The following is a 27,610-nucleotide window of genomic DNA, read 5'->3' as shown; positions in this document are numbered from 1 at the left end:
GGGAGGTGTAAAATAGGGAAAAAGCCTAAGGGGCCCACTACCACTGGGACCTCTCCCTCTAATAAAATTCCTGCATCCAGTAAACCAGAGAATTTAAAAAACATGTAACCCCATTTTCCTTGTGGCTTTATATAGATCCATTTCAAATTGAGTGTGATCAAAAGGTTGGCACGAGCAAAAGTTTAGGCCCTTAGAAAGGAGTGACACACACTCGTCTGTAAGGGTGAAGTCTGTAAAATTCATGACATTGTTGGTCTCAGGAACAGTTTTTACTCCCTCCATGTTACACCTTTTCTCTTCACTGGAACAGTGGCGGTGTCTCTTCTTCCCTCTACCTCTCCTGATTTTTCTCCTAAAGTAGACATTGTTGACGATTGGTCTGGGTAGTAGATGCTTCATCGGATCCGAAGTCCAGTAGTCAGAGGATTGTTTCTGAAAATTTCCACGTCACCATAGACTTTTTACTATTCTATGTAAACATCTGAGCTGATTCAGTCTGTTTTGTCCCTCATAAATTTCTCCCTTTTGGTTCTTTAATCTCCCCTTGGGTGACCATCAGTTTCTTCTCAAATTTTTTGAAGGAGGAAGAAGCTGTGGCCTCAATAACCCGAGTGCGGTATTCTGTTCTCGTTTTGCAGAGCTCTATATTAATGGTGTTGTATTCAGCTTGACGCTATTTGAGTACAATGGCGGTGAGTCTATCAGCGTGGTCCAAATGGGCTTGCTCCCATTCTAGTAGGAAGTCTGGATCCTCCTGGTACTGGGAAGGAGCTTTATATAAACCCCTGGGGGCCCGGGCACTAGCCTGGTAGGACCGGAGGGAATTGATGGTCCAGAATAAGCAACATTCCTTATCAGCTAAGGTGGTGATACGCCGCAACTGATTCATCTTGGAATCTGATGATGATCTCCAGGAGGTGGCCCAATATCCCCCCTCTTATTACCTTCAGAAAAAAGGACACCATAGGAGGTAAATTGAACAGGTTAAAAACAAGACGGACACCTCTACGTCGGGCTCCAGTTGGTTAACCAAGTATTCCTTAAAAGGGAAACCATCCCTGCAGATCTTGCCCACATTGCAAACATATGCTAGTGGGGGGTACCGTGAAGTTAGGAGGCTTTCACCAAGTTATTGAGTTGATAACTTGCAGATCTACATTTGTGGTGTATGCTTTGGTTTGCACCTGTGGCAGGTTCTGTGTGGGCAAGACCATTAGGCAGCTCCAGGTCCGTTTCCGGGAACACGTCCGTTCCATCCGGACCAGGACTGGAGCTCCAAGGTTTAATGCACTCATTTAAAGTTTCTGGGCTTGGGAAGAGTATTGCCCCTCCAAAATGGAGCACGATGGATTGCAAGGCTAAATGCCACAGGCGACATCGGCTTGAATGACCGTAATGAGTACAGTTCCTTTTTATAGGCACCATGCATATGCTCGAATCTGGGATGTTTCTATTATTGTTTTTTGTTTATGTTTTCACTGTCGGTCATATGACCATTTGCACGGTCACATGATATCTTAGTATACCAGGTTGCCTTGCAACTGCGGAGCAACGCCTCTATGAATAGGGAGCCGTCGCACGCAGCTGCCATTTCAGCTAGAGGAAGTGCGCAAGCCGCATGAAACAACTTGTTCCGGTCAGCCCCGTCCCCCACCTGTTACCTGTTTGAGGTCTCCTTGACCTGAATAAACATTACCTGCCTGGTTAGTGTCGCCTAGTTTCACTTCTTTGCTTCGCTGACCTCTCTCATTATATCGACCTGTTTTTACAGGATTATGTTCAGAATCTCCCCACATACGTGAAAGACGCCACGGAATTGATTAATGAACTTTATGATCTATCTTTGGAGGATGAGTTTGCTTTTTTGACATTAGATGTTCATTATATTCCAATATTTTGGAGGAGAAGGGAATGGGTGCAATTAAATATTTTTTAGATCAAGATGAATTTATATGTGATGCACAGTGCTGTTTTTTATTAGACTCAATTAAATTCATTTTAAATCATAAATTTTTTTTCCTTTAATCATGTGATTTATAGACAAACGAGGGGCTGTGCGATGGGTATTCAATAGAGATGAGCAAAATTACAGTAAATTCGATTCGTCACGAACTTCTCGGCTCGGCGGTTGCTGACTTTTCCTGCATAAATTAGTTCATCTTTCAGGTGCTCCCATGGGCTGGAAAAGGTGGATACAGTCCTAGGAGACTCTTTCCTAGGACTGTATCCACCTTTTCCAGCCCACCGGAGCACCGAAAAACCTGAACTAATTTATGCAGGAAAAGTCAGCAACCGCCGAGCTGAGAAGTTCGTGACGAATCGAATTTACTGTAAGTTCGCTCATCTCTAGTACTCAATTCGCCCCAAGTTACGCTAATTTGTATATGGGGATTTTCGAGTACCTGTTTATCGCACAGTCCCCTTGGAATTTTAAAAATATTATTTACTTTATGCGATTCATAGATTATTTGTTTTTTATTTGGAGAGACAGCTTTAAGGAAGCTCAATTATTTGTTTAACATTTAAATAATAATTCTTGGGAATATTCACTTGAAATTTTTCTACAGAAAAAAATAGTATTTTTAGATTGAGGTTTTTAAAAATGACATTTCTGACAAAAATGAAAATATAAATCGATACACGTACGCACTTTAAGAGTGTGGACGTTAACAGGTTTTTGGGATTCGATAGTTGTCCTTATCCAAAATGGCTTCAAAACATTCCTTTCGGACAATACCGGAGGATTAGAAAAATTGCAGCACCTTATCTGAATATAAATAGCAATCAAAAATTTTATATAATCGTTTTAGAGAGAAGAAATACCCCCCAAAAATACTTAAAAATGCCTATATGAAATCTGGTGCCCTCCAATAAACTGAACTAATAAAATATAATAAAAATAAAAACAAAGTTCAGTTGATAAGAATACATTTAAGTTTAATTTTATCACTACTTTTAATTGTGACACACAAAAAATTAGGAACATTTTTAATAAGCATTGGCCGATTGTGTGTATGGACCCTAAATAAGATTTTACCAAAAACACCGGTTCTAACATTTAGACGTGCTAAAACACTTCGTAATCATCTTGCTCCCAGATGTCTAAAAGTTATTAAAAAGAACGAAAATAATACTGAAAATACTGAGAATATTAATACTCTGGATATATCAGGCACCTCTGGATGTGGGAAAATCCAATGCTTATGTTGTTCTTGGACACTGTTCCAGCAGTTCAATCTATAAATTCCCACTCGACCGGTGAGAAATTTATATTAACCCCTTAAGGACCAAGCCCATTTTCACCTTAAGGACCAGAGCATTTTTTGCACATCTGACCACTATCATTTTAAGCATTAATAACTGTGGGATGCTTTTACTTATGAATTTGATTTCGACATAGTTTTTCGTGGAATATTCTACTTTAACATAGTGGTAAATTTTCGCCGATACTTGCATTATTTCTTGGTGAAAAATGTGAAAATTTCATGAAAAATTTGAAAATTTGGCATTTTTCTAACTTTGAAGCTGCTTGTAAGGAAAATAGATATACCAAATAAATGATATATTGATTCACATATACAATATGTCTACTTTATGATTACATAATAAAGTTGACATGTTTTTACTTTTGGGAGACATCAGAGGGCTTCAAAGTTCAGCAGCAATTTTCTACTTTTTCCCCAAATTTTCTAAATCGGAATTTTTCAGTGACCAGTTCAGTTTTGAGGTAGATTTGAAGGGCCTTCATATTAGAAATACCCCACAAATGACCCAATTATAAAAAAAAACTGTACCCCTCAAAGTATTCAAAATGACATTCAGTAAGTGTGTTGACTCTTAAAGTGTTTCCCTGGTTGAACTTGATGGACATATGTCTTTTTTCGACCGTACTATGTTTCACAGGAATAGCAGCAAAGTGAAATAGAAAATTCTAAATCTTCATTTTTTACACTCATGTTCTTGTAGACCCAGTTTTTGCAATTTTTAAGGGAGAAAGGAGAGAAATCCCCCCCAAATTTGTAACCGAATTTCTCTCAAGTAAGGAAGTACCTCATATGTGGATATAAAGTGCTCTGTGGGTGCACTAGAGAGCTCAGAAGGGAAGGAGCGACAATGGGATTTTGGAGAGTGAGTTTTTCTAAAATGATTTTTGGGGGGCATGTCGCATTTAGGAAGCCCCTATGGTGCAAGAACAGCAAAGAAAAACTGTTTTGGAAACTACACCCCTCAAAGAACGTAACAAGGGGTACAGTGAGCCTTAACACCCTACAGGTGTTTGACGACTTTTCGTTAAAGTTGGATGCGTAAATTAATATACCGTATTTATCGGCGTATAACACGCACTTTTTAGGCTAAAATTTTTAGCCTAAAGTCTATGTGCGTGTTATACGCCGATACACCCCCAGGAAAGGCAGGGGGAGAGAGGCAGTCGCTGCCCGCTTCTCTCCCCCTGCCTTTCCTGGGGTCTAGAGCCCTGCTGCCGGCCCTTCTCTCCCCCCTGGCTATCGGCGCCACTGCCCGTTCTGTCCCCCTGACTATCTGTCGGCGCCGATAGCCAGGGGGGGAGAAGCGGCACCGACAGCCAGGGGGAGAGAAGGGGCAGCGGCACCCATTGCCGGCGCTGCTGCCCCGTTGCCTCCCCCCATCCCCGGTGGCATAATTACCTGTTGCCGGGGTCGGGTCCGCACTGCTGCAGGCCTCCGGCGTGCGTCCCCTGCGTCGTTGCTATGCCCTGCACGGCGCATGACGTCAGTGCGCCGCGCCGTGCATAGCAACGACGCAGGGGACGCACGCCGGAGGCCTGCAGCAGCACGGACCCGACCCCGGTAACAGTTAATTATGCCACCGGGGATCGGGGGAGGCAATGGGGCAGCGGCGTCGGCAATGGGTGCCGCTGCCCCTTCTCTCCCCCTGGCTATCAGCGCCGGCAATGGGGCGCCGGCACCGATAGTCAGGGGGAGAGAACGGGCAGCGGCGCCGATAGCCAGGGGGGAGAGAAGAGCAGGGCTCTAAACCCCAGGAAAGGCAGGGGGAGAGAAGCGGGCAGCGACTGCCTTTCCTGGGGGTGTATCGGGGTATACACGCGCACGCACGCACCCTCATTTTACCATGGATATTTGGGTAATAAACTTTTTTTACCCAAATATCCTTGGTAAAATGAGGGTGCGTGTTATAGGCCTGTGCGTGGTATACCCCGATAAATACGGCACTAAAATGCTGGTTTTCCTCTAAATTTTACAATGGGTAATAGGAGAAAATGCCCCCCAATATTTGTAACCCCATCTCTTCTGAGCATGGAAATACCCCATGTGTGGATGTCCAGTGCACTGCGGGCACACTACAAAGCTCAGAAGAGAAGGGCATTTGGCTTTTGGAAAGCAAATTTTGCTGAAATGGTTTTTGGGGGGCATGTCGCATTTAGGAAGCCCCAATTGACCAGAACAGCAAAAAAAAAAAAAGAACACATGGCAAACTATTTTGGAAACTACATCCCTCAAGAAAAGTAACAAAACAAGGGGTACAGTTAGCCAGGTGTGTAATTGAAAAAAAAACAATTTTCACGCTGTTTTTCCCCCCAAAATGTACTATTTTTACAAGAGGTAATAGGAGAAAAGGCCCCCCAAAATGTGTAACCCCATTTTTTCTATGTATGGAAATATCCCATGTGTGGATGTAAAGTGCTCTGCGGGCAAACTACAATGCTCAGAAGAGGAGTGCCATTGGGCAGTTGGAGAGAGAATCTGGCTGGAACTCAAGTCGGGGGCCATGTGCATTTTCAAAGCCCACATGGTGCCAGAACAGTGGACCCCCCACATGTGACCCTATTTCGGAAACTACACCCCTCACAGAATGTAACAATGGGTGCAGTGAGCATTTACACTCCACTGGCGTTTGACAGATGTTTGGACCAGTGGGCTGTGCAAATCAAAAATAAAATTTTTCATTTTCATGGACCACTGTTCCAAAAATCTGTCAGACACCAGTGGGACGTGAATACTCACTGCACCCCTTATTACATTCTGTGAGGGGTTTTACTGTTCTGGCACCATGGGGGCTTTGTATACGCACATGGCCTTCAATTCCAGCCAAATTCTCTCTCCAAAAGCCCAATAGCGCTAATTCTCTACTGAACGCTGTAGTGCGCAAGCAGAGCACCTTACGTCCACACATGGGGTATTAATATACTCAGAAGAAATTGTGTTACAAATTATGGTTTTTTTTTTTTTCCTATAACCCCTTGTGAAAATTTAAAATTTGGGATAACACCAGCATTTTAGTGAAGAAATACAAATTTTTCATTTTCCTGTCCAACTTTAACGAAAATCCTTCAAACACCTGTGGGGTGTAAAGGCTCACTATACACCTTGTTACGTTCCGTGAGGGGTGTAGTTTCTAAAATGGGGTCACATGTGGGTGTTTTTGTTTTTTGTGTTTATGTCAGAACCGCTGTAACGATCAGCCACCCCTGTGCAAATCACCTCAAATGTACATGGCTCTCTCACTCCTGAGCTTTGTTGTGCGCCCGCAGAGCATTTTACATCCACATGTGGAGTATTTCCGTACTCAAGAGAAATTGCGTCACAAATTTTGGGGGGTCTTTTTATCCTTTTACCTCTTTGGAAAATTAAGAGTATGGGGCAACACCAGCATGTTAGTTTAAAAAAATAAAAACATTTTTACAATAACTTCCTGGAGTAGACCCCACCTTTAACTTTTCATAAGGGGTGAAAGGAGAAAAAAAAATAATAATTAGCAATTTCTCCCAAATACCCCATATGTGGCCCTAAACTGTTTCCTTGAAATACGACAGGGCTCCCAAGTGAGAGAGCGCCATACATAGGATTTGCATAGGGGTGGACATAGGGGTATTCTATGCCAGTGATTCCCAAACAGGGTGCCTCCAGCTGTTGCAAAAGTCCCAGCATGCCTGGACAGTCAATGGCTGTCCGGCAATACTGGGAGTTGTTGTTTTGCAACACCTGGAGGCTCCATTTTGGAAACACTGCCGTACCAGACGTTTTCAATAAGAGTAGGAGTATGTGTATATGTAGTGTTTTTTTTACTTTTTATTATGTTTTAGTGTAGTGTAGCTGTAAACCCCCACCCGCATGAATGTACCCTGTACGTTCACATGGGGGGGGGGGGGCAAACCTCCAGCTGTTGCAAAACTACAACTCCCAGCATGCCCTCTGGCTGTCCGTGCATGCTGGGGGTTGCAGTTATGAAACTGCTGGAGGCACACTGGTTGCAAAACAATGAGAGTTTGTTACTTAGCTCAGTGTTTCGCAACCGGTGTGCCTGCAGCTGTTGCAAAACAACAACTCCCAGCATGTACGGTCTGTCAATGCATGCTGGGAGTTGTAATTTTGCAACAGCTGGAGGCACACTGGTTGCGAAACACTGAGTTAGGTAACAAACTGTGTTTCACAACCAGTGTGCCTTCAACTATTGCAAAACTACAACTCTCAGCATGCAAAAGACAGCCAAAGGGCATGCTGAGCGTTGTAGTTTTGAAACATCTGTAGGCACACCACTACAGCTCCCAGCATGCCTTTGGCTGTCCATGCATGGTGGGAGTTGTAGTTATGTGACCGCTGGAGGAACAATTTTTCATAAATACAACTCCCAGCATGCCCAGACATCCAAAGGGCATGCTGGGAGTTGCAGTTGTGCCTCCAGCTGTTGCAAAACTACAACTCCCAGCATGCCCTTTGGCTGTGCATGCTGGGAGTTGTTTCTAGGCATCAGCAGGAGGCAAACAGCGCTTACCTCCTGCTGTTAGATCCCTCCGCCGAAGACCACTGCAACCGCCGCCACTGGGGACCATGGCGCCGCTCGGGTCTGCCACCACACCGGACCCCGGCCGACTAATCACGCCGATCGTGACGTGGCACCGGTGCCACCTCACTCCTGCTGGGCAAGGGTAATTGGTGCCGACTCGGTGTGACCTGAATCGCAATCTGAATTGATCGTCAATTGCTAACATGGGGGGGATCCCGATCCGGTCCCCACCCAGCGAGCGGCGGGGACCAGAATTCCCACAGGCGTACAGGTACGCCCTTGGTCCTTAAGGGGTTAAAGGGATATTTTGATTGCTCTTCATAGGTTGTATATTTAGGGGTACTCCGCTGGAAAACTTTTTTTTTTTTTTTTTTTTTTAAATCAACTGGTGCCTTTTGAAATAAAAAATTAATAAAAAAATAAAAAAAAATCAACTGGTGCCAGAAAGTTCAACTGATTTGTAAATTACTTATATTTAAAACACACAGCTGATATATGCTCCACAGGAAGTTATTTTCTTTTAGATTTTTCTTTCTGCCTGACCATAGTGCTCTCTGCTGACACCTCTGTCCATTTTAGGAACTGTCCAAAGTAGGAGAAAATCCCCATAGCAAACCTCTCCTGCTCTGGACAGTTCCTGAAATTGACAGGGGTGTCAGCAGAGAGCACTTGTGGTCAGACAAAGGAAATAAAAAAAAAAACTTTAAAAAAACTTCCTCTGTGGTATACAGCAGCTTGTAAGTACTGGTAGGATTAGATTTTTTAATAGAAGTAATTTACTTTCTGGCACCAAGTGATTTAACCTCTTAAGGATGCAGGGTATACCTGTACGCCCCGGTCCCAGTCTAACATGCGGGGTCCCGGTCTTGGCGGCTGATGAGAGCCGGGACCCTGGGCTAATAGCATGTGGCACCGATCGTTGTACCGCGCGCTATTAACCCTTTAGATGAGGCATTCAAAGTTGATCGCCACGTCTAAAGTAACAAAAATACCCTCCCAGCAGCTCAGTCTGGCTGATCGGGACCATAGCAGGGATTGGTGATTGATTGCTCCAAGCATGAAATCCAGCCTTGAGCAATTGACCACCGATAACACTGATCATTGCCATGTTAATGCATGGCAGTGATCTGTGTAGCAGAACAGTGTGTGCAGAGGGGGCTATAACACTGCAAAAAAAATAAAAGTGTGAAAAAAAAAGTTAATAAAGATCATTTAACCCCATCCCTTGTAAAAGTAAGAATCACCCCCCCCCCCCCCCTTTTCCCATTTAAAAAACAAAAACCTGTTTAAATAAAAATAAACAAATGTGGTATTGCCATGTGTGGAAATGTCCGAACTATAAAAATATATTGTTAATTAAACCGCACAGTCAGTGGCGTACTCGCAGACATAAGTCCAAAATAGCGTATTTTTTGGTCACTTTTTATATCATGAAAAAATGAATAAAAAGCGATCAGGAAGTCCGATCAATACAAATATGATACTGCTAAAAACTTCAGATCACGGTGCAAAAAATTCAGCCCTCATACCGCCCCATACGAGGACAAATAAAAAAAGTTATAGCGGTCAAAAGATGACAATTTTAAACGTATTAATTTTCGTGCATGTAGTTATGATTTTTTCCAGAAGTATGACAAAATCAAAACTATATAAGTAGGGTATTTTAATTGTATGGACCTACAGAATAAAGAAAAGGTGTAATTTTTTCCGAAAAATGCAGAAACGGAAGCCCCAAAAGTTACAAAATGGCATTTTTTCTTACATTTTGTCGCACACTTAATTTATTTTTTTTGTTTTGCAGTGGATTTTTTGGTAAAATGACGAATGTCACTGCAAAGTAGAATTGGTGGCGGAAAAAATAAGCCATAATATGGAATTTTAGGTGCAAAATTGAAAGAGTTATGATTTTTTAAAGTTAAGGAGGAAAAAACGTAAGTTCAAAAACTGAAAAACCCTGTGTCCTTAAGGGGTTAAAAGAAAATGTTTTTCAGTGGAGTAACCCTTTAATAACTTGCGGACTACAGTATATAGGCTGTACAATTCAATCGTTACGTGCCCGCATGAACAAGCATAGACACAACATAAGCAAAAGGTGTCCTCTACATAGCTTGTCTCGACATATTGCTTCTAAACACAACGATAGTCAGGCTTTTATTAAACTGTGTGTTTTAGAGAGCTTACCTGCTGGCTGTGCCGATCGGTATCAGAGACTTATCAATCGGTAGTCATTTTTGTCATCTTTAGGCCCCTTGGCCTAAATGAGACCATTGAAAAAAACATTGCAAGGCTAATCTGAATACTATGAACTGCTTTTTTGTTTGTTTTTTTTATTTTAAATCAAATGTCATTTATTTTTATGATGTCATTTCCGGTCATGTGCATTCATGTGTGTATTTAACTGAGGTTTTTGACTGTGTTTAGCATGTCTGATGAAAGGGACGATGTCCCTGAAATGCGTTACATGTTTACAATAAAAACTGCACTTTATTTATTAAACAATTCTTGTACTTTGTTTTGTGGCAGCACTTCCTACATCCCTATATTGTGCACTTTAGCCAGTGTAAAACCCCCTGTATGCAGTTCATGTGTTTGAGCTGCACCCCATTACGGGACTACAACCAACATCCTCCGAGCTTGCAGGACGTGAGTGTCCACTAAATTTTCTAAGCGTCAGGGGGGCAATCTCATGTGGTGTGGTCATGATTGACGAGAACAAAATAGAACTTTGCACAAAACTTGCAGGGATGGGAACTGTACACTCAGTGGGAAATCCACATTACAGGTACACTGTAAACTTATTAAACTAGATCGGAAAATTGAGTCAATCTGATATGTATCTCCACAGCTGGGTCTTGGATTTGTGCTGTGGATTTTCTGCAGGTTTCCAGCAAATTGGCAGGAGGTTCACACAAGGCGTCAATGTCATTTGATAGCGCACCAACCCTAGTAACTTTTGCCTGTAGTAAGTGACATGCCATTTATTTCTATAACTATTTTTTTTCTTCATGTCAAACCTTTTACATTACACGATAAGAGTGTTGGGGGAAACTCATTTACATTAAGTCGTAACTGTGCAAAAAGTACAATAGTAATTCATCATCAATACAAGCTAGCCATAGTCCGATAAACAGAAAATGGAGCCACTGAGCGCCTGAGTGACTGCAGGTCCAATCAATCTGGAAGCTTGAGATACTGATCTTATGATTAGTAGGGTTCCAACAGTTGAACTTTCAGCCTTCATGCATTTATCACCTATTATGTAGATAGCTGATTAATGTTGATTTACAGATCTGTTTCTTACAATTCTGATGATCAGTATTCTTTAATAAACAGTTATGTAAAAAAATGTGTTTTGTATTCTTTTAGCTTGTTTAGCAAAAAAAATCTAGAAAATCAAGATTAAAAATGAAAAAAGTAAAAAAGGGTATTTTTTTTCTCTCATTTGACAATGCTACAGGGGCTGTAAAGTTAATGTAGTTCATAATATAGTGTCTGTATCTGTGTTTCATAGTTGTCTCGCAATTATTCTGTGATTTTTCCCATAATGTTAATTTTTAACAGCATACAAAATGACTCATCTCAGGATTTCCCAGGTTGCAGTGCAGCCCTAGAAATAACATCACTAATCAGGTGTTCTGAGGTAGCTTGTCTTTGCTTCAATTGGTGGAGCGACCGCTAGGTAGAAGGGAGATCATTCTGCAAGAATTTTAGTTTTGCAGCAGCTGGAGGCACCCTGGTCAGAAAACACTGGTCTATTGCCTGGAAAGGATCACAGGTGTGTTTCAATGGGAAGGGTGTGCAAGAGGGAGAAAAGTGACCTCACACTTACAAACAAGGAATCATGGTACTTGAGGGAACCAACTCCAACAGGAAATAGCCAGTTCACAAAGAGATAGCCTGTGCATTATGGTGATCTCACAACACATCCATTAACCCCTTTAATCCCTTCCAGACCCATGACATACATCGGTCGAGTGGGAGAAATATGGAGCGGGTCCACAAGTCGGGTCTCTCTCATAAGTGGCAGATGCCCGCTGCTTTTTGCAGCAGACATCTGCCTGTAATGACGGACATCGGAGATCATGGCATTAAAAACACTAAATGTTGGTAATCCCTGGTGCTTTTTTGGTGAAAAGTTTCGAGCCCGCTCCGGGCTCTTTGTCAGGCCTGACGAAGAGCCTGAACCTGGCTCAAAACTAATTGTTGCAATTAATGGAATAAAGAATCTTTGAATATTTTTACAATCCAGTGTCCTCCTTTCATGTGGTGGACATCCATATTTTTTTGGGACCCAAAAAAATCCAGCACCATTCACTAGCATTTAGCACTTGCACTATTACACTGTACAAGCAGGTTAGTATAATGATGCTGGTGACAGCAGCAATAGTGTTGCAATATGGCCAGGTACTGATCACAAAATAGAAAACAGGTCAGTATCATGTCCCAACCAGTAAAAAAAAAACAAAAAATAAAAATAAAAAATAAAAGTATTTTTACTTCATTTTACTTAACTAAAAAACCTTCCTGCTCAGAAAGCCCCATTTATGCAGTGATTAAAAGGATTAAGAAGAGCGGTTTCTTAAAAAAACAAAAAACAGCATCCCATCTGTCCTCAGGTTCTGTGTGGCTTTGCAGCTCACTTCCATTGAAATAAATGGACCATAGTTGTAATACCACACACATGAGGACAAATGTGTTGCTGTTTTTGGAAGAATTTTTTATTTTTTTTCCTGGATAACCACTTTAGTATATTTCTCACGTAAACCTATGACATGTCCTAGAGACATGTCAAAAATTTTCATCAGTGGTGTCTGAGTTTTAAGACCTCGAAAACAAGCCAGAATGTTGTCACAAAACATGCAGGGGAGGCTGCTGTGTGTTTTTAGCTCAGGTCTCTTCAGTCTCAAGACTGAGCCTTCTGTAGGCACCAATATATCTGTACTTAAGATAGAGACGGAAATAACAGTATTTTAACCTCACTAAAATACATATTAGATTGTGTACTAATAAAATTTACTGTTTTAGCAGGTTCACAATAAAGGAGGTTTCATACCCTATGGTCCTTTATGGACTAACAAGGTTTAGTCTGTAGGAGATGGGAAACCCTTTAAAGGATTAGCAGGCTCACAGGCAACTTTAGGGATGGGAGGCATTTTACTTACAATTAGGTTGTTTTTACTGTAAAGACAACACAAGTATTTAATAAACATACAGGTTTCACATCCACCACACCATAAGCACCCAAATTACTTACTTAGCTATAGCCGTAAATGCCAGTTCGACATTTATACCTGTCTTTGCGCTAGTTTCCATGAATGGAATGCCATACTCCTAAAGATTAAGAAGTGAAATATATTTAATATAGCCACATGGTTAGACGATTAAAAAACACATCTGTGTGTTACATTTAAAATTCATGATCATTTTAAACCGATCATACAGCCTGTAACAGAAAATCTGTCCTGTATTTACAAACATACAGATTTTCCACATGCACAATTTACCCATGCTCAGGACCCTCCCTAAAAACAAAAGTGGGAACGCTAACAAAAGGACCTGGTGGACCTGGGTGACTACCCATTACAATCTTACACTGCAACAGAAATGTGTGACTGGCAGCATCTTTCCCTTATAAAAACACCTGATCATTACGCTGACCCCTGGCAATCAATGTCTGTTATCCTCCAGAAACTGCATAAGTCTGCACCATTAAGTTGTCTGTGCTGGCGTCTGCGCCCTGGTGAGGACACCTCATACAGTGTCATGGAAAATCTCCCTATTACCATGAGCAAGAGGGGGAGAGAGTGTTTTGGAGTATTTATGCATTCAACATATGCATAAAAAAATTGTTCTCATTAAAGGGGTACTCCGCCTCGAGACATCTTATCCCCTATCCAAAGGAGAAAAAAAAACACCATTTTGTAACTTTCGGGGGCTTCCGTTACTGCACAGTACATTTTTCGGAAAAAAACGGTACCATTTTTGCATTGATAGGACTTCTTGATTCATTTTTTTCAGGATATAAAAAGTGACCAAAAATGCACTATTTTGGACTTTGGAATTTTTTTGCGCGCACGCCATTGACCGCGCAGTTTAATTAATGATATATTTTGATAATTCGGACATTTCCGCACACGGCGATACCACATATGTTTATTTTTATTTACACAGTTTTTTTTATGGGAAAAGGGGGTGATTCAAACTTTTAATAGGGGAGGGGTTAAATGATCTTTATTCACTTTTCTTTTCTTTTTTTGCAGTGTTCTAGCTCCCATAGGGACCTATAACACTGCAAACACTGAATTTTCACATTGATCACTGGTTTCTCATAAGAAACCAGTGATCGATGATTCTGCCGCTTGACTGCTCATGCCTGGATCTCGGGCACCGAGCAGTCATTCGGCGATCGCACAGCGAGGAGGCAGGTAGGGACCCTCCAGCTTTCCTGTAAGCTGTTCGGGATGCCGCGATTTCACCACGGCTATCCCGAACAGCTCCCTGAGCTAACCGGCATGGTTTCACTTTCATTTTAGACGCAGCGTTCAACTTTGAACGCCGCATCTAAAGGGTTAATAGCGCGCGGCAGTGCGATCAATGCCGTGGCCCCGCGTTATAGATCGGGAGCGGACTCAGGGCGTACAGGTACGCCCTGGGTCCTTAACAGGTTAAAGGGGTACTCCTGTGCTTAGACATAAGATGCCTGATCGCGGGAGTCCCGCCGCTGGGGACCTCCGTGATATTGCACGCGGCACCCCGTTTGTAATCAGTCCCCGGAGCGAACACGTCTGATTACCGGCGACCACAGGGCTGACGGCGTGTGACGTCATGCCTCCGCCCCCGTGTGACGTCACGCTCCGCCCCCCAATGCAAGCCTACAGGAGGGGCGTGATAACTGTCACGCCCCCTCCCGTAGGCTTGCATTGAGGGGGCGTATTAATACTTATGCCAATGCAGTATTTTTGGTTTTACTTTTCAATAAATTAGTAAAGACTTCTACCATTCTGTTTTCACTTTGTCATTATGGCGTATTGAGTGCAGAACAATGGGGGAAAACTTGATTTTATTTTAGCACAAGGCCACAATTAAACCAAATGTGAAAAAGTGGAAGGGTATGAAGACTTTTTGAATGCATTGATTTCGAGGATTAGTACTATTTCTGGCTAAAATGTAATTTGTATATGCAATTTTCTTTTAGATTACTGCTCTGCAAGCTCTAATTTTAGTTGTCCCTGTGCTAGTGTGTAGACTAGAGATGAGCGAACTTACAGTAAATTCGATTTGTCACGAACTTCTCGGCTCGGCGGTTGCTGACTTTTCCTGCATAAATTAGTTCAGCTTTCCGGTGGTCCGGTGGGCTGGAAAAGGTGGATACATTCCTAGGAAAGAGTCTCCTAGGACTGTATCCACCTTTTCCAGCCCACGGGAGCACCTGAAAACTGAACTAATTAATGCAGGAAAAGTCATCAACTGCCGAGCCGAGAAGTTCGTGACGAATTGAATTTACTGTACGTTCGCTCATCTCTAGTGTAGACCCTAGCCTCTATGATCGCTCCCCTAAAATGTAAACGCAGAGGAGAGGGATTGTTCTCTTTTTTTTTTACTGTAAATCACTCTTATAAAGAAGCAGCATAACAGACATGATAGAGGAGTAATGAACAGTCTAAACTATAAATCCAGCCCTATGGTAATATCTAATACTCTCAGTAAGCTGGTGTACACTCTCTGGAGTATCCATATTGCTTCTGGCTCTCCAATCACTCCCCCCTACTCTACCCACCCCTCTCCATAGACTTCTATTAGAAGCATTTAAAGGGGTACTCTGGGGGGAAAACTTTTTATTTTATTTTATTTTTTTTAAATCAACTGGTGCCAGGAAGTTAAACATATTTGTAAATGACTTCTATTTAAAAAATCTGCTGAATACTACAGAGAAATTTTTTTTCTTTTTGGAACACAGTGCTTTCTGCGGACATCACGAGCACAGTGCTCTCTGCTGACATCTCTGTCCATTTTAGGAACTGTCCAGAGCAGCATATGTTTGCTATGGGGATTCTCTCCTACTCTGGACAGTTCTTAAAATGGACAGCAGAGAGCATTGTGCTTGTGATTCAGCAGAGAGATCTGTGTTCCAAAAAGAAAAGAATTTCCTCTGTAGTATTCAGCAGCTAATAAGTACTGGAAGGATTAAGATTTTTTTAATAGAAGTAATGTACAAATCTGTTTAAATTTCTGGCACCCGTTGATTAAAAAAAAAAAAAATCCACCGGAGTACCCCTTTAATCTGATACCTCATTGAGCTGCTAGTCTCTTGTGATGGCAAGACAGACAATGTTTTTATTTATTTTTATTACTTTGCAGGAAAGGAGCCTGATAAGAAAAGAAAGAGGTATTTTTCTCCGATAAGCTATATTACAACATTTATTCTTATACTTAAAATGGCAGTCACTAACTTCATACCTTTGCCAAGGACTCCCCATCTTCTGTTCGAACAACTCTTCCATTTGTTATGTCACACTGCAAGCCAGAAATAAGTAACAAATCAATGTTGTACTGTAATGCATCAAGGAATACGATGAAGCTGTATAAATCATTGAAGGTGGTTGTCTGAATAATCCTTCTTAGGCTGGGTTCACACCACGTTTTGTTAAATACGGCTCCCGTATACGGCTGGGAGGAGGGGGGGGGGCTTAATCGCGGCGCCCGCACTCAGCCGTATTCGGGAACCGTATTTAATGTATGTCTATGAGCCGACCGGAGTGAACCACAGCCTCCGGTCGGCTTCATTTTCGGCCATATGCGGTTTCCCGACCGCAGGCAAAAACGTGGTCGACCCTATCTATTCTAAAGCTAACACTGGGGGATTTCTGTGCCAAGGGGCCACAGAAAGGGGGCAAGGGGCACTTTTTTTTTTGCTGAGGGGATAGTGGGCAGCACGGGGCCCCGTCCTGCTCGCCAGATCTCTGTGAAATGGCGGGCAGAACGGAGCAACATGCTCCTAGCCCCCATCATCCCCTCCCATTACTATGTGATTGGTGTGGCCGCTTTGGCCACCCAATCACAACTGTACTGCGGGAGGTGGCCACCAGTCACCATCTATATCCGGGACACATGTGACCCTGATGACCCGGAACCGCTGCAGAACGCCGGTAAGTAGTCCCCGGCGCCCTACAGCAATCGCCGGTATAGGAGGTCCTCCGGACCTCCACCGGCACACTGCCGGGATGTCTGCTGATTGAAATCAGCAGACATCCGGCTCCGATCCCCGCCCGGCGAGCGGTGGGGAATGGAATCGCAGCACATGGCTCGTCTGATATGCCGGGATGCCTGCTGAACGATTTCAGCAGGCATCCGGCACCGGCTCCCCTCCGGCTAGCGGCGGGGGCCGGGAATGCGCAGGGCGTATCCATACGCCCTGTGTCCTTAAGGACTTGCAAACGGGGGCGTATGGATACGCCCTGTGTCCTTAAGGGGTTAAATAAAGTTTAGATCACCCTCCTTTTCTCATTTTTAAAAGAAATATAAACAAAAATAAACAAGCATATGCTATGTGGTATCGCCACGTTCTTAAAATATAATGTTATTAAAACTGCATAGTGAATTGCATAAACATTTAAAGAAAAAAAAAGGCCAGAATTGCTGATTTTTGGACACTCCATTTACCAGAATTATTATTTTTTTTTTGTGGGGGGGGGGGGGGGGGGGGGATGTAACACTGCAGCCAGCATAATTTAGAAGCGAGCCTTGTTGCAGTTTAAGGCTCTCAGCAGAGGTCACTCACATAAAGCTGGCAGGAAGATGCTCGGGTGGGGGCCCCGGTGTGGTGGGTTCACTCACCCGGGCTGGAGTGGGGGCATTCCGGTATACTTGTGGGGATTACTTATCTATTGGTGGTTCTCTGTGCTATGCGTGTTTACTGTTGTGGCCTTTGCTGTTTGAGCTTGCTGGGTGTTGTAGTTTTGCAGCAGCTGGAGGCACCTTGCTTGGGAAACTGTGGTATGGAGGGAGAGACGTAGCGTGGGGGGGTGCAGGGGGGGGGCGGCCGCACCGGGCGCAACATCTGGGGGGGGCGCGCTCTCCGGGATAGGAATACTTCTTTTTATGTGCCCGGGCCGGCTCTCGTGTGTGGCTGCAGGCGGGGGCCGGCCAGAGCATATAAAAACTAATACTGTATACTGAAAACCAGGGGGCCTCCAGCTGTTGTGAAACTACAACTCCCAGCATGCCCGAACCGGCAAAGGCTGTCCGGGCATGCTGGGAGTTGTAGTTTCACAACAGCTGGAGGCCCCCTGGTTTTTAGTATACAGTATTAGTTTTTATTTGCTCTGGTTGGCCCCCGCCTGCAGCCACACACGGGAGCCGGCCCGGGCACATAAAAAGAAGTATTCTTATCCCGGACATCCCCGTGTCCCGAAAAATCTTTTCGGGACATAAGGATGTCCGCCGGTCACTCACCATTCCCCGCCCAGCGCGCGTCCTCCTTCGGTCCTTCGCTTCTCCGCCTATATGGTTGTACGCACGGGACGTCACTGACGCTGGCCGGGGCATGGTAAGTGACCGACGGCGCGTCATCTTCAGTGTTCCGGTCACCGCTCCCCGGTCCCGGCACCTACTGCTATGGTCCATAGGCCACAGCAGTAGATGGTGACCCTGGGCCAGAGGAGCGGTGACCGGAACACTGTGGCGGCAGCAGTACAGACATACAGCCTCCAGCCATACACTGTATATGGCTGGAAGCTGTATGTTGTGGGGGAACTGCTGACCTAATGTGGGGGGGAGCTGCCTACAAATGTGGGGGGAGCTGCCTAATATTGTGGAGGGGAGCTGCCTAATATTGTGGGGAACCTGCCTACTATTGTGGGGGAAATGCTGACCTAATGTGGGGGAGCTGCCTAGGATTGAGGAAGTTGGCTCCATCTAGCCCAGTCTTGGATCATCTCCAGGGTATGGTTCCATTTTGATGTTTAGTTTTTGTTCTTGATATTTTTTGTCGTTTACGATGGTTGTGAGACGACATATAATAGCACGGCCCATTCTAGGTTACTACATTTGTAGATTTGTATTCATAGATCTGCTGAAAATGTGGAGAATGTGTAATGCATGTTCGCACTCAATAAAGTGTTTGAAAATAAACTTGTAATTAAAGTAAAATGCATCTAAATACATCAGTATTTTCATAAACAATACATGTGCTTAGGGGGTAAGGGTTTCTTTAACTAATCTAGTGGAAGAGACTCGAGTGCTAAAATCCACGGGTTAGGGGGCGCAAATTACTTGCCTTGCCCCGGGTGCTGACGACCCACGCTACGCCACTGGATGGGGCACATGCTGAGGAGGGGGTTACTAGTTGGCGTTGTGTTTCCCAACCAGGATACCTCCAGTTGTTGCAAAACTACAACTCCCAGCACTCCCAGACAGTCTTTGGCGGGGGTTTAGGGGGGCCCAGGGTTTCCAGCTCCGCCCCTGTATGTCTGTAATCAGTGTGTGTGTGTATATATATATATATATATATATATATATATATATATATATATATATTAGTGGAAGCAGTAAAAGAAATGGATGCAGACCTAAAGGTATATATTTGTATGTGAAATGTGGTGTATAAATTGTAAGAGTAGGAAATAGTTGGGATAGGACTGGCTGTATATATAACAGTATTTTATTAAATTACACAGAATAGTCCAAGCAGGGCCCTTGCTATGGACTAGACAACATACAAATTAATGCAGTGATAATATACCATAATATTAGATAAAAAGTAGAATTTTTTTTAAATTAATAAATCATTTTATTTAAAAAAATGTATTCATTTTTATGAACTTTCTATCAATCGTCACCATTTGTTACAAATTTAAATTTATAAATTTTTATTAATCTTCAATAATTTTTTTAATTTTTTAATTTTTAATAATTATAATTTTCTAATTTTATCATGTCTCCACTTACTTCCAACACAATTCCAAACTTGTATCTCAATTTCATATTTATTCCCATAAAGATATTAATTTAATATCACAAATCTCATTTCATTGTACACTTATATATGTATGGTTCCATATCCCAACACATTCTATTCCAACATGATACACATTTTAGTGAATATATCACATATTATTAACTATGTCACATTTCATGTGCAATATACTGTTATATTAAGCCAAATCCATAAATTCGATTTATAAACCAATTCATTTTAATACAGCACACAATCATTCATTTATCCTAATACATAGAACAATACCTTTTCATGTGTACATCGTTGAAACCAGACTAGTTGTATATAAGTAAATGCATTATTTTATTTATTTTTTTTCTCTCCATATAATCCAGTCCATGTTTTGTAAAATGCCAATAATCCAGTCCACGGCTTACAACAAACTGCCGCCAAAAATAAAATACAAGGACTATATAAACCTTCATACAGCAGGGGGTACATCAGCTATTGAAAAAGGGGTCTCCCCAAAACGTGTCTAGCACTCTACCCTACCATATTGACCACCTATAGGATCCAATTCAAGTTATCCAGACTTGCAACAGCTGGAACCCCCTGCAACAGGGACCACTATTTGAGACGAACCAGGAAGTGCTCACTCCACCAAGTGAACGCCGTCCATACACGGTATTTGGATCATCACTGCCTGCGTCCACTCACCACAGCTGCTTGCCGCAACACTCTCCACACCATCGGAGGAACCCTGAGACTTTACGCACATCAGATGCTACCATCTCAGGAATACATAGAAAGAAAAAAGACCGGGGAACGGCGCCTCGTGTATTACCCTTAAACACAAACAGCAAGTGTAAATGTGGGAGAAACCCACGGCACTTATAGGTGGCTGCTCACCAGATGTAAATAGAAGTAACGCATATCACCCCAAATAGGGGTACTCACTGATGTCCAAAGGAGGGCTGCAAGCCGGAGGTCACAGGCACATACGTCCTGACGTAGTCATCAAACGGAAAATGGAAAAGGACCTCATTCATCCAGGCGCTGCCGGTTAGGTCATCAGGTGCACAAAATGATGCAATGTATACCTTGGAATATTGTATACATGAAAGTTTATTAAAAAATAATAAACAACATACAGATTACGCGTTTCGAGGGTGACTCCCCTCTTCCTCAGATCAGGTGTGCTGATCTGAGGAAGAGGGGAGTCACCCTCGAAACGCGTAATCTGTATGTTGTTTATTATTTTTTAATAAACTTTCATGTATACAATATTCCAAGGTATACATTGCATCATTTTGTGCACCTGATGACCTAACCGGCAGCGCCTGGATGAATGAGGTCCTTTTCCATTTTCCATCTCAGGAATACGGAGCGGTGAGTGGTGCAGAAGCACCAACAACTATCAACCTACAACTATTATCTTTTGTTGCAACTTAACGATACTAACTCTGACACCATCTGTTACAATCATTGAGAATATTGGTCTATGTATAGTGGTTTTTATTTAGGATTATTATAGCGGTATTGTGTGTCTAGAGCAGGGGCATAAACTGGTGGTCCTCCAGATTTTGCAAATCTTTAACTCCCAGCATTCCCGACAGCCATTAGCTGCAGCAAATGGCTGTCTGGGCATGTCAGGCATGCTGGGAGTTGAAGTTTTGCAACATCTGGAGGGCTGCCAGTTGGAGACCCCTGGTCTAGAGGGACATACGCCTTGTGGCTTGTGCTCCTGATCTTTTAACACCTTAAGGACCCGGCCAATTGTTTTTGCACTTTTTTTTCCTCCTTCCCTAAAAATGTAGTAGTTTTGTTTCAGGACCATTTTTGTTTTGATGGGACCTTTGATAGCTTTTTCTTAATATTTTTATGGTATTTGAAGTCACCAAAAATGCACAATTTTGGACTTTGGTATTTATTTACATGTACGCCATCGACCTTGAGGTTTTGCTAAACTTATATTTTAATAGTTCAGACTATTAAAATTTTTATTTTATTTTTAGTCCCCAAAGGGGGCTTTACAATGTGATTTTTGATTGCATATACTGATCAATGCCATGCCATAGCATATGGCGATACCACATATGTTTATATTTATTTTTATTTACATGGTGTTTTTTTTTAATGGAAAAAGGGGGGCGATTTGAACATTTATTTTATTTTAAGGAAAGGGTTAAATCACATTTATTAACTTTTTTTTTACACTTTTTTTTGCAGTGTTATAGCTCCCATAGAGACCTATAGCACTGCACACACTGATCTTTTACCCTGTTCACTGCCAAGCCATAGCTTTGCAATGATCAGGGTTATCGGCGGTCGATTGCTCAAGCCTGAATCTCAGGCTTGGAGCAATCAATCGCCGAGGGGACAGGTAAGAGCACCTCCGCTCATGTCCCAGCTGATCGGGACACCGCATTTTCACTGCGGTGGTCCCGATCAGCCCCGCTGAGCAGCCGGGCAGCTTTCACTTTCGGTTTAGACGCAGCGTTCATCTTTGAACGCCGCGTCTAAAGGGTTAATAGCGCATGGCACCGCGATCGCTGCCGTGCGCTATTAGCCCCGGGTCCCGGCATCAGATACAGATGCGTGACCTCGCAAAAAAAATTCTAAAATTGCATATTTTTGGTCTCTTCATGTACCAGAATTTTTTTTAATAAAAAGCAATTAACCCTTTAACGACCAAGGACGTATATTTAAGTCCTTGGCCGGCTCCCACGACATATCTTAAATATACGTCCTTGGTCGTTAAGGGGTTAATTGCTTTTTATTTAAAAAAAATTTGGTACATGAAGAGACCAAAAATATGCAATTTTAGAATTTTTTTTGTTTTTTTTTTAAATGTTTAGACCATTGACTGGGTGGTTTAATTAATGTTATATTTTATTAATTCAGACATTTACTTATGTGGCGATACCACTTAGAAGCAAATCCCCATAGCAAACCTATTCTAAACTGGGCGTTTCCCGAGACAGGTGTCATCAGAGAGCACTTAAGACAGAAAAGAACAACCTTAACTTCAGAAGCTCATAAGGATTAAGATTTTTTAATAGAAGTAATTTACAAATCTGTTTAACTTTCTGGAGCCAGTTGATATATATATATATATATATCCTGGAATACCCCTTTAAATGGTCACATGTAAACACTTGCTGTCAGGTTACCCCCACAAATCACATTCTGATTAGTTTATTACTGAGGGACCTTTTCCAACAAAAAGAGACTGTCCAAAAGTAGACAACTCCTTTAAATTAATATAATCATATTATAACCAATTCATTATGGAAATGTATCGGTAGTTGTACACTGTAGGATACCAGACAACAGGACAGTTGCCATCAAAAATTCATTTGTGTGCACTTTGGTGCAGTGTACAACAGCTGTGTTCTTCCACTAAATAAATGTTTAGTATATTATAATAATGCTGTGTGGTAGTACATAGATATTTTGCATATAGCCAACAGAGTGGGTGTCACAATTTACAGATCTACAGCATAGCAAGAAGTTACAAATACCTTGTTACCAAGCAGCATGATGACCACATCCTTGTGAGCAAATTCATGAACCTCTGTAAGCCAGGCCTGAAAAATGTACAAAGTATAAAGAAAGCCCTGACATAAACAAAGGACAGACAAGTAGACAAAACAGTAAGGACAATACACTAAACCCCTGGGGCAAATCAAGTATCTAATGATTCTTCTTTTCTCCTAACATGTTCCCTCTGCAAAGAAGTCAATGGGAAAAATCTGAAATAAATCTGTAAATTATCCACAGCATAAAACCTGTACCACAAGTCAATCTTTCTTGGGGATTTTGTGCAGATTTGTTAAAAATCACATTCACTTTTGCTTTTGTAATTGATTTGACTGGGCATTGTCAGATATAAAAACTTTTTACATGTTGTACATCTTGGCAAAACAATAGTTTTTCACAAAACTGCCTTTGAAAATCCCACCACTAGGGGTCCCCAAACACCTTAAGGACCAAGGGTGTACCGGTACACCCTTGGTCTTTGGTGCTTAAGGACAAAGTCCATACCAGTACGCCCTGGTCCCATTATCGCTGTTTGAAGTGTGCTCACAAGCTGAGCACGTTACTAACCGAGTGAGTCCTGACTGCTATCTGCAGCCAGGACCATGGTTAATGCCGGCCATTGCCGATCGGGCCGATGCCTGGCATTAATCCTTTTGAAGCCATGATCATAGTTGTTCGCAGAGTCTAAAATGCTGCATCTAAAATGATCCCGGCAGCTCAGCGGAGCTGAATGGGACCATCGTGGTAAAGTTATGATGTCCCGATCAGCTGAGTGGACAGCGGGAGGGCCCCTACCTGCCTCCTCACTGTCCGAACGGTCCTCTGCTGATCCAGGAAACCTCAGCAGGCCAAAGCTCAGCATTGAACAGTGTATGCAATCAAAAGATTGCATGGTATAGCCACCTATAAAAGTGAATTAACCCCTTCCTAATAAAAGTTTGAATCCCCCCTATTCCCATGGTTTAAATTAAATAACCTAATAAAAATAATTATATGTGGTACTGCCACGTGCGTAAAGGTCTGAACTATCAAAATATAAGGTTAGTTAAACTGCACGATTGATGGCGTACATGTAAAAAAAATACCAAAGTACAAAATTGCGAATTTTTTGTCACTTTATATACCACCCAAAAAAATAAAAAGCAATTAAAAAGTCCCAGCAAAATAAAAATTGTACTGATAAAAAACTACAGTTCACGGCGCAAAAGATTTGACTTATATAGCCACTTATGCGGAAAAATAAAGTTTGAGGGGTCAGTAGATGACAATTTTAAACATACTAATTTTGGTGCATGTAGTTATAATTTTTTTAAAGTTGTGAAATAAAATAAAACCTCCATTTATTTTTTCTACAAAGAAAAGTGCACTGTTTAGAAACGGAAGCTCCCAAAACGCAAAAACAAAAATTGGCCTGGTCCTTAAGGCCAAAATAGGCTTGGTCCTTAAGGGGTTCACAGAAGTAATTTACAAATCTGTTTAACTTTCTGGCATCAGCCGATTTAAGGAGTACCCCTTTAAGGCAGTACTGAAAAATAATGGGGGCTACAAAGTATTCCACTTAGGTGTAAAAATCAATTTTGCCAGGGTTTAGACATTAAGGACTGTGTGTTTAGTTATTTTATGGGGACAGCAACATTAAACACAGTTATAAAGTCTGTACACTCACTACTTTACATTGTAGCAAAGTGCTATTTCTTCAGTGTTGTCACACAAAAAGATATAATAAAATATTAACCAAAGTGAAAAGCCCGTCTGTAGCAAGTAAACAGAGAAAAATCTGAGAAAGATCATTAGGGATCAGGGTACAAAAGAGAAAAATTAAATAAAATAAAAAAGGTTATTGGCGCAGGCCTCAATTTTGTATGGTCTACCCAACAAAGAACATGGATATTAGAGTTAATCAAAAAGTCATTAAAAGGTAAGCCCTGTCTGGTGGTGTTTAAGATACATTCTCAACCCTGGGTGTGAAGGTGATAATCTGAATTAAGGATATGATAGAAGAGGGAGCAAAGGGAAAAGGGTGGATGAGGGGGTGGGGTTGAGACCTTCATTATCACAGACCAGAAATCAAGCAAGGCAGCAGGGGATGTCAACCCTATGGGTTAAAAGAAGCAAGACACATGCAAGCTTTACACAAAGTAACACCAAACTAAGGAAAAGTATTAGGCCTCTGAATCTCTCTAAAGATCCTTTGACACTCTTCCAATGGAGATGTTCAAAGTCTAGGAGAACCCAGTAAGGGCAAAGTCCACTGAAACGAAAGAGCTGCTCAGCAAGTTGAAAACTTCTTCGAAACCACCAAACTCATAGAACCATTTTTCTTGTTTTGAAAGATTTGTAGAAACAATAAGGTGAACAGAAAAGGGGCATTCTATAGTTGGAAATCTGTGTGCAAGGCAGGTAGTGTGAAGGTATGGTAGAGCACTCACCTACATTGGTTACTCTCCAAGCACAACATCAAGAAGGGCATAATGTATCAACTTCACCAGTGTGTAGGGTGGGATTTGTGGCTTTATCACAAGGAGGAATAAGGAGAAGCAGCCAATATTCGAACTGCAGGACACACCAGGATAACAAGAGCTACTTTCAAGCACTGACCTGAAGTACTAAATTCGAATAGCAGTCACAGGCATAAAAAATAATGAAAGATTTGCTAGGAAGAGATAGGACAATGCGTTTTAAGGAAAAACTATTCTCTTTATCACGAGACATTGTCCTATGTTTCCAAGAAATCATGGTAAGTGAGCTTTTGCACCTTGCTCACACTGGTGTGGTGCTGTGCGGCGTCCATTGCTGCTGTGGCACTGTGTCTATGGGGAGGCGCGGCCCAGGGACCGGTTTGAGTGGCATTGGGGCTGCTCTGCCAGTGGGTCGTTCCCCCAGTGGGCACTGGTGTCGCAGCGGCGATGGTCGCCACCCAGTGCTACGCCATTTTATGCTAGGGACGTTAGGGACCCACTCTTAATAGGTGGCCTTGACGTGGCGAGTGGGCTTGTACTTTTTGATCAAAATGTATACTAACATCCTCTTCGTGTTTGAATTTATGCTGAGACGCAAGTAGAACAAACTAATTTTGGATGTGCAACCATGACTGTTTTCTCTATTTGAATTCCCATTCTTTTATTATATTACATGTCTGTGATGGTTGTTTGAATTTAGTACTCCCGCTGCATCCAGCAGTTGGTCTTTAAAAATTGGACATTTTTCCACAGTAGAATGGGTGGCCACATCTGATTGGCTTCTGAAGCTGCAGCAAGATTACATATTCTGCGGCAGATGTGTATTTGGAGAGATTTAAAAAAAGAATTGAGATGGTTCTTCCTGGCCCACCTAATGGGGCTTTTGTCTGAAAAAAATTTATCCTACAGAGGACATCTCTGGGACCTCAAGCTCTCTTGGTCTAAACTGAGCTTCTTAGTAGACTTGATATTGTTGCATTTTTTATATCATCCAAAGGCATTTAGCTGGTGGACATCTAAAGTTCCTCTGATTACAGAGATGTCAGATGATACGGTCTTCGAAAGCTGAGGAACTCCCAATTTTATGGCAGAAATCTTGGCTGATGTTTGCATGGAAAAATCTGTGACTAACTGAGGTTGCCTCTTTCTTATGATTTCTTATGATCAGTAAAAGTATCAGCAATATCTTTCAAAGACTGTTTTTTAAGGTTCGTCATAATTGAATTAAGGCCCTTCTTAGTGGGTAGGGACCTCAGCAGGCATAGTTGTTGAGGGAAGTAAGCATTCTGGGGCGTAGGAAGAGAGGTCTGGGGGAGAAGATTGCTTACCACTAAGGCTGGGTTCACATCACGTTTTGTCCCATACGGGACCGCATACGGCAGGGGCAGCTGAAAGCTTGCGCTCCCATATGCCTTCGTATGCGGTCCTGTATGTCATTCATTTCAATGAGCTGACCGGAGTGAAACGCTGACTCCGGTCGGCTCATTTTTGCCCCGTATGCGGTTTTCCCACCGCACCTAAAATCGTGGTCGACTACGATTTTAGGTCCGGTGGAAAACTGCATACGGGGCAAAAGTGAGCCGACGGGAGTCAGCGTTTCACTCCGGTCAGCTCATTGAAATTAATTACATACGGGAGCGCATACGGGAGCGCAAGTTTTCAGCTCCCCCTGCCGTATGCGGTCCCGTATGGGACAAAACGTGATGTGAACCCAGCCTAAGATGTTCAGAGCCTATAGGAGGAGGAGAGGCCAGAAGCCCCAGAGCAGTGCAGTGGCAGTGGTGAAGGGATCATTCTCCACAAGATTTTGGGCAAAAAACCCACAACATTATAAAATACGTCTAGAGGTTCATGAGAAACAGGTTGAGATACTGGATCCTGTTACTGAGAG

General features: G+C 42.4%; 1 protein-coding gene across 7 annotated transcripts in view; it reads right to left on the bottom strand.

Moving 5' to 3' along the window:
• Nucleotides 1-27,610, bottom strand: part of RAB37 (RAB37, member RAS oncogene family) — a 157,073-nt gene that overhangs the window by 14,403 nt on the left and 115,060 nt on the right. For 6 of the 7 annotated variants that reach the window (XM_056549554.1, XM_056549551.1, XM_056549553.1 and 3 more), the window contains 3 exons: nt 23,242-23,307; nt 16,240-16,296; nt 13,037-13,113 (listed from right to left, as the gene is read on the bottom strand). In XM_056549554.1, the coding sequence (XP_056405529.1) occupies nt 13,037-13,113; nt 16,240-16,296; nt 23,242-23,307 (200 nt within the window). The remainder of the gene's footprint in view (nt 1-13,036; nt 13,114-16,239; nt 16,297-23,241; nt 23,308-27,610) is intronic. The other variant, XM_056549552.1, reaches the window with a different exon arrangement.

The sequence above is a fragment of the Hyla sarda genome, chromosome 13 (assembly GCF_029499605.1).
Source record: "Hyla sarda isolate aHylSar1 chromosome 13, aHylSar1.hap1, whole genome shotgun sequence".
In the NCBI taxonomy this organism is placed as follows: Eukaryota; Metazoa; Chordata; class Amphibia; order Anura; family Hylidae; genus Hyla; species Hyla sarda.
Note: the sequence above shows the minus strand (reverse complement) of the source record. Positions and strands in the feature narration are given on the sequence as shown.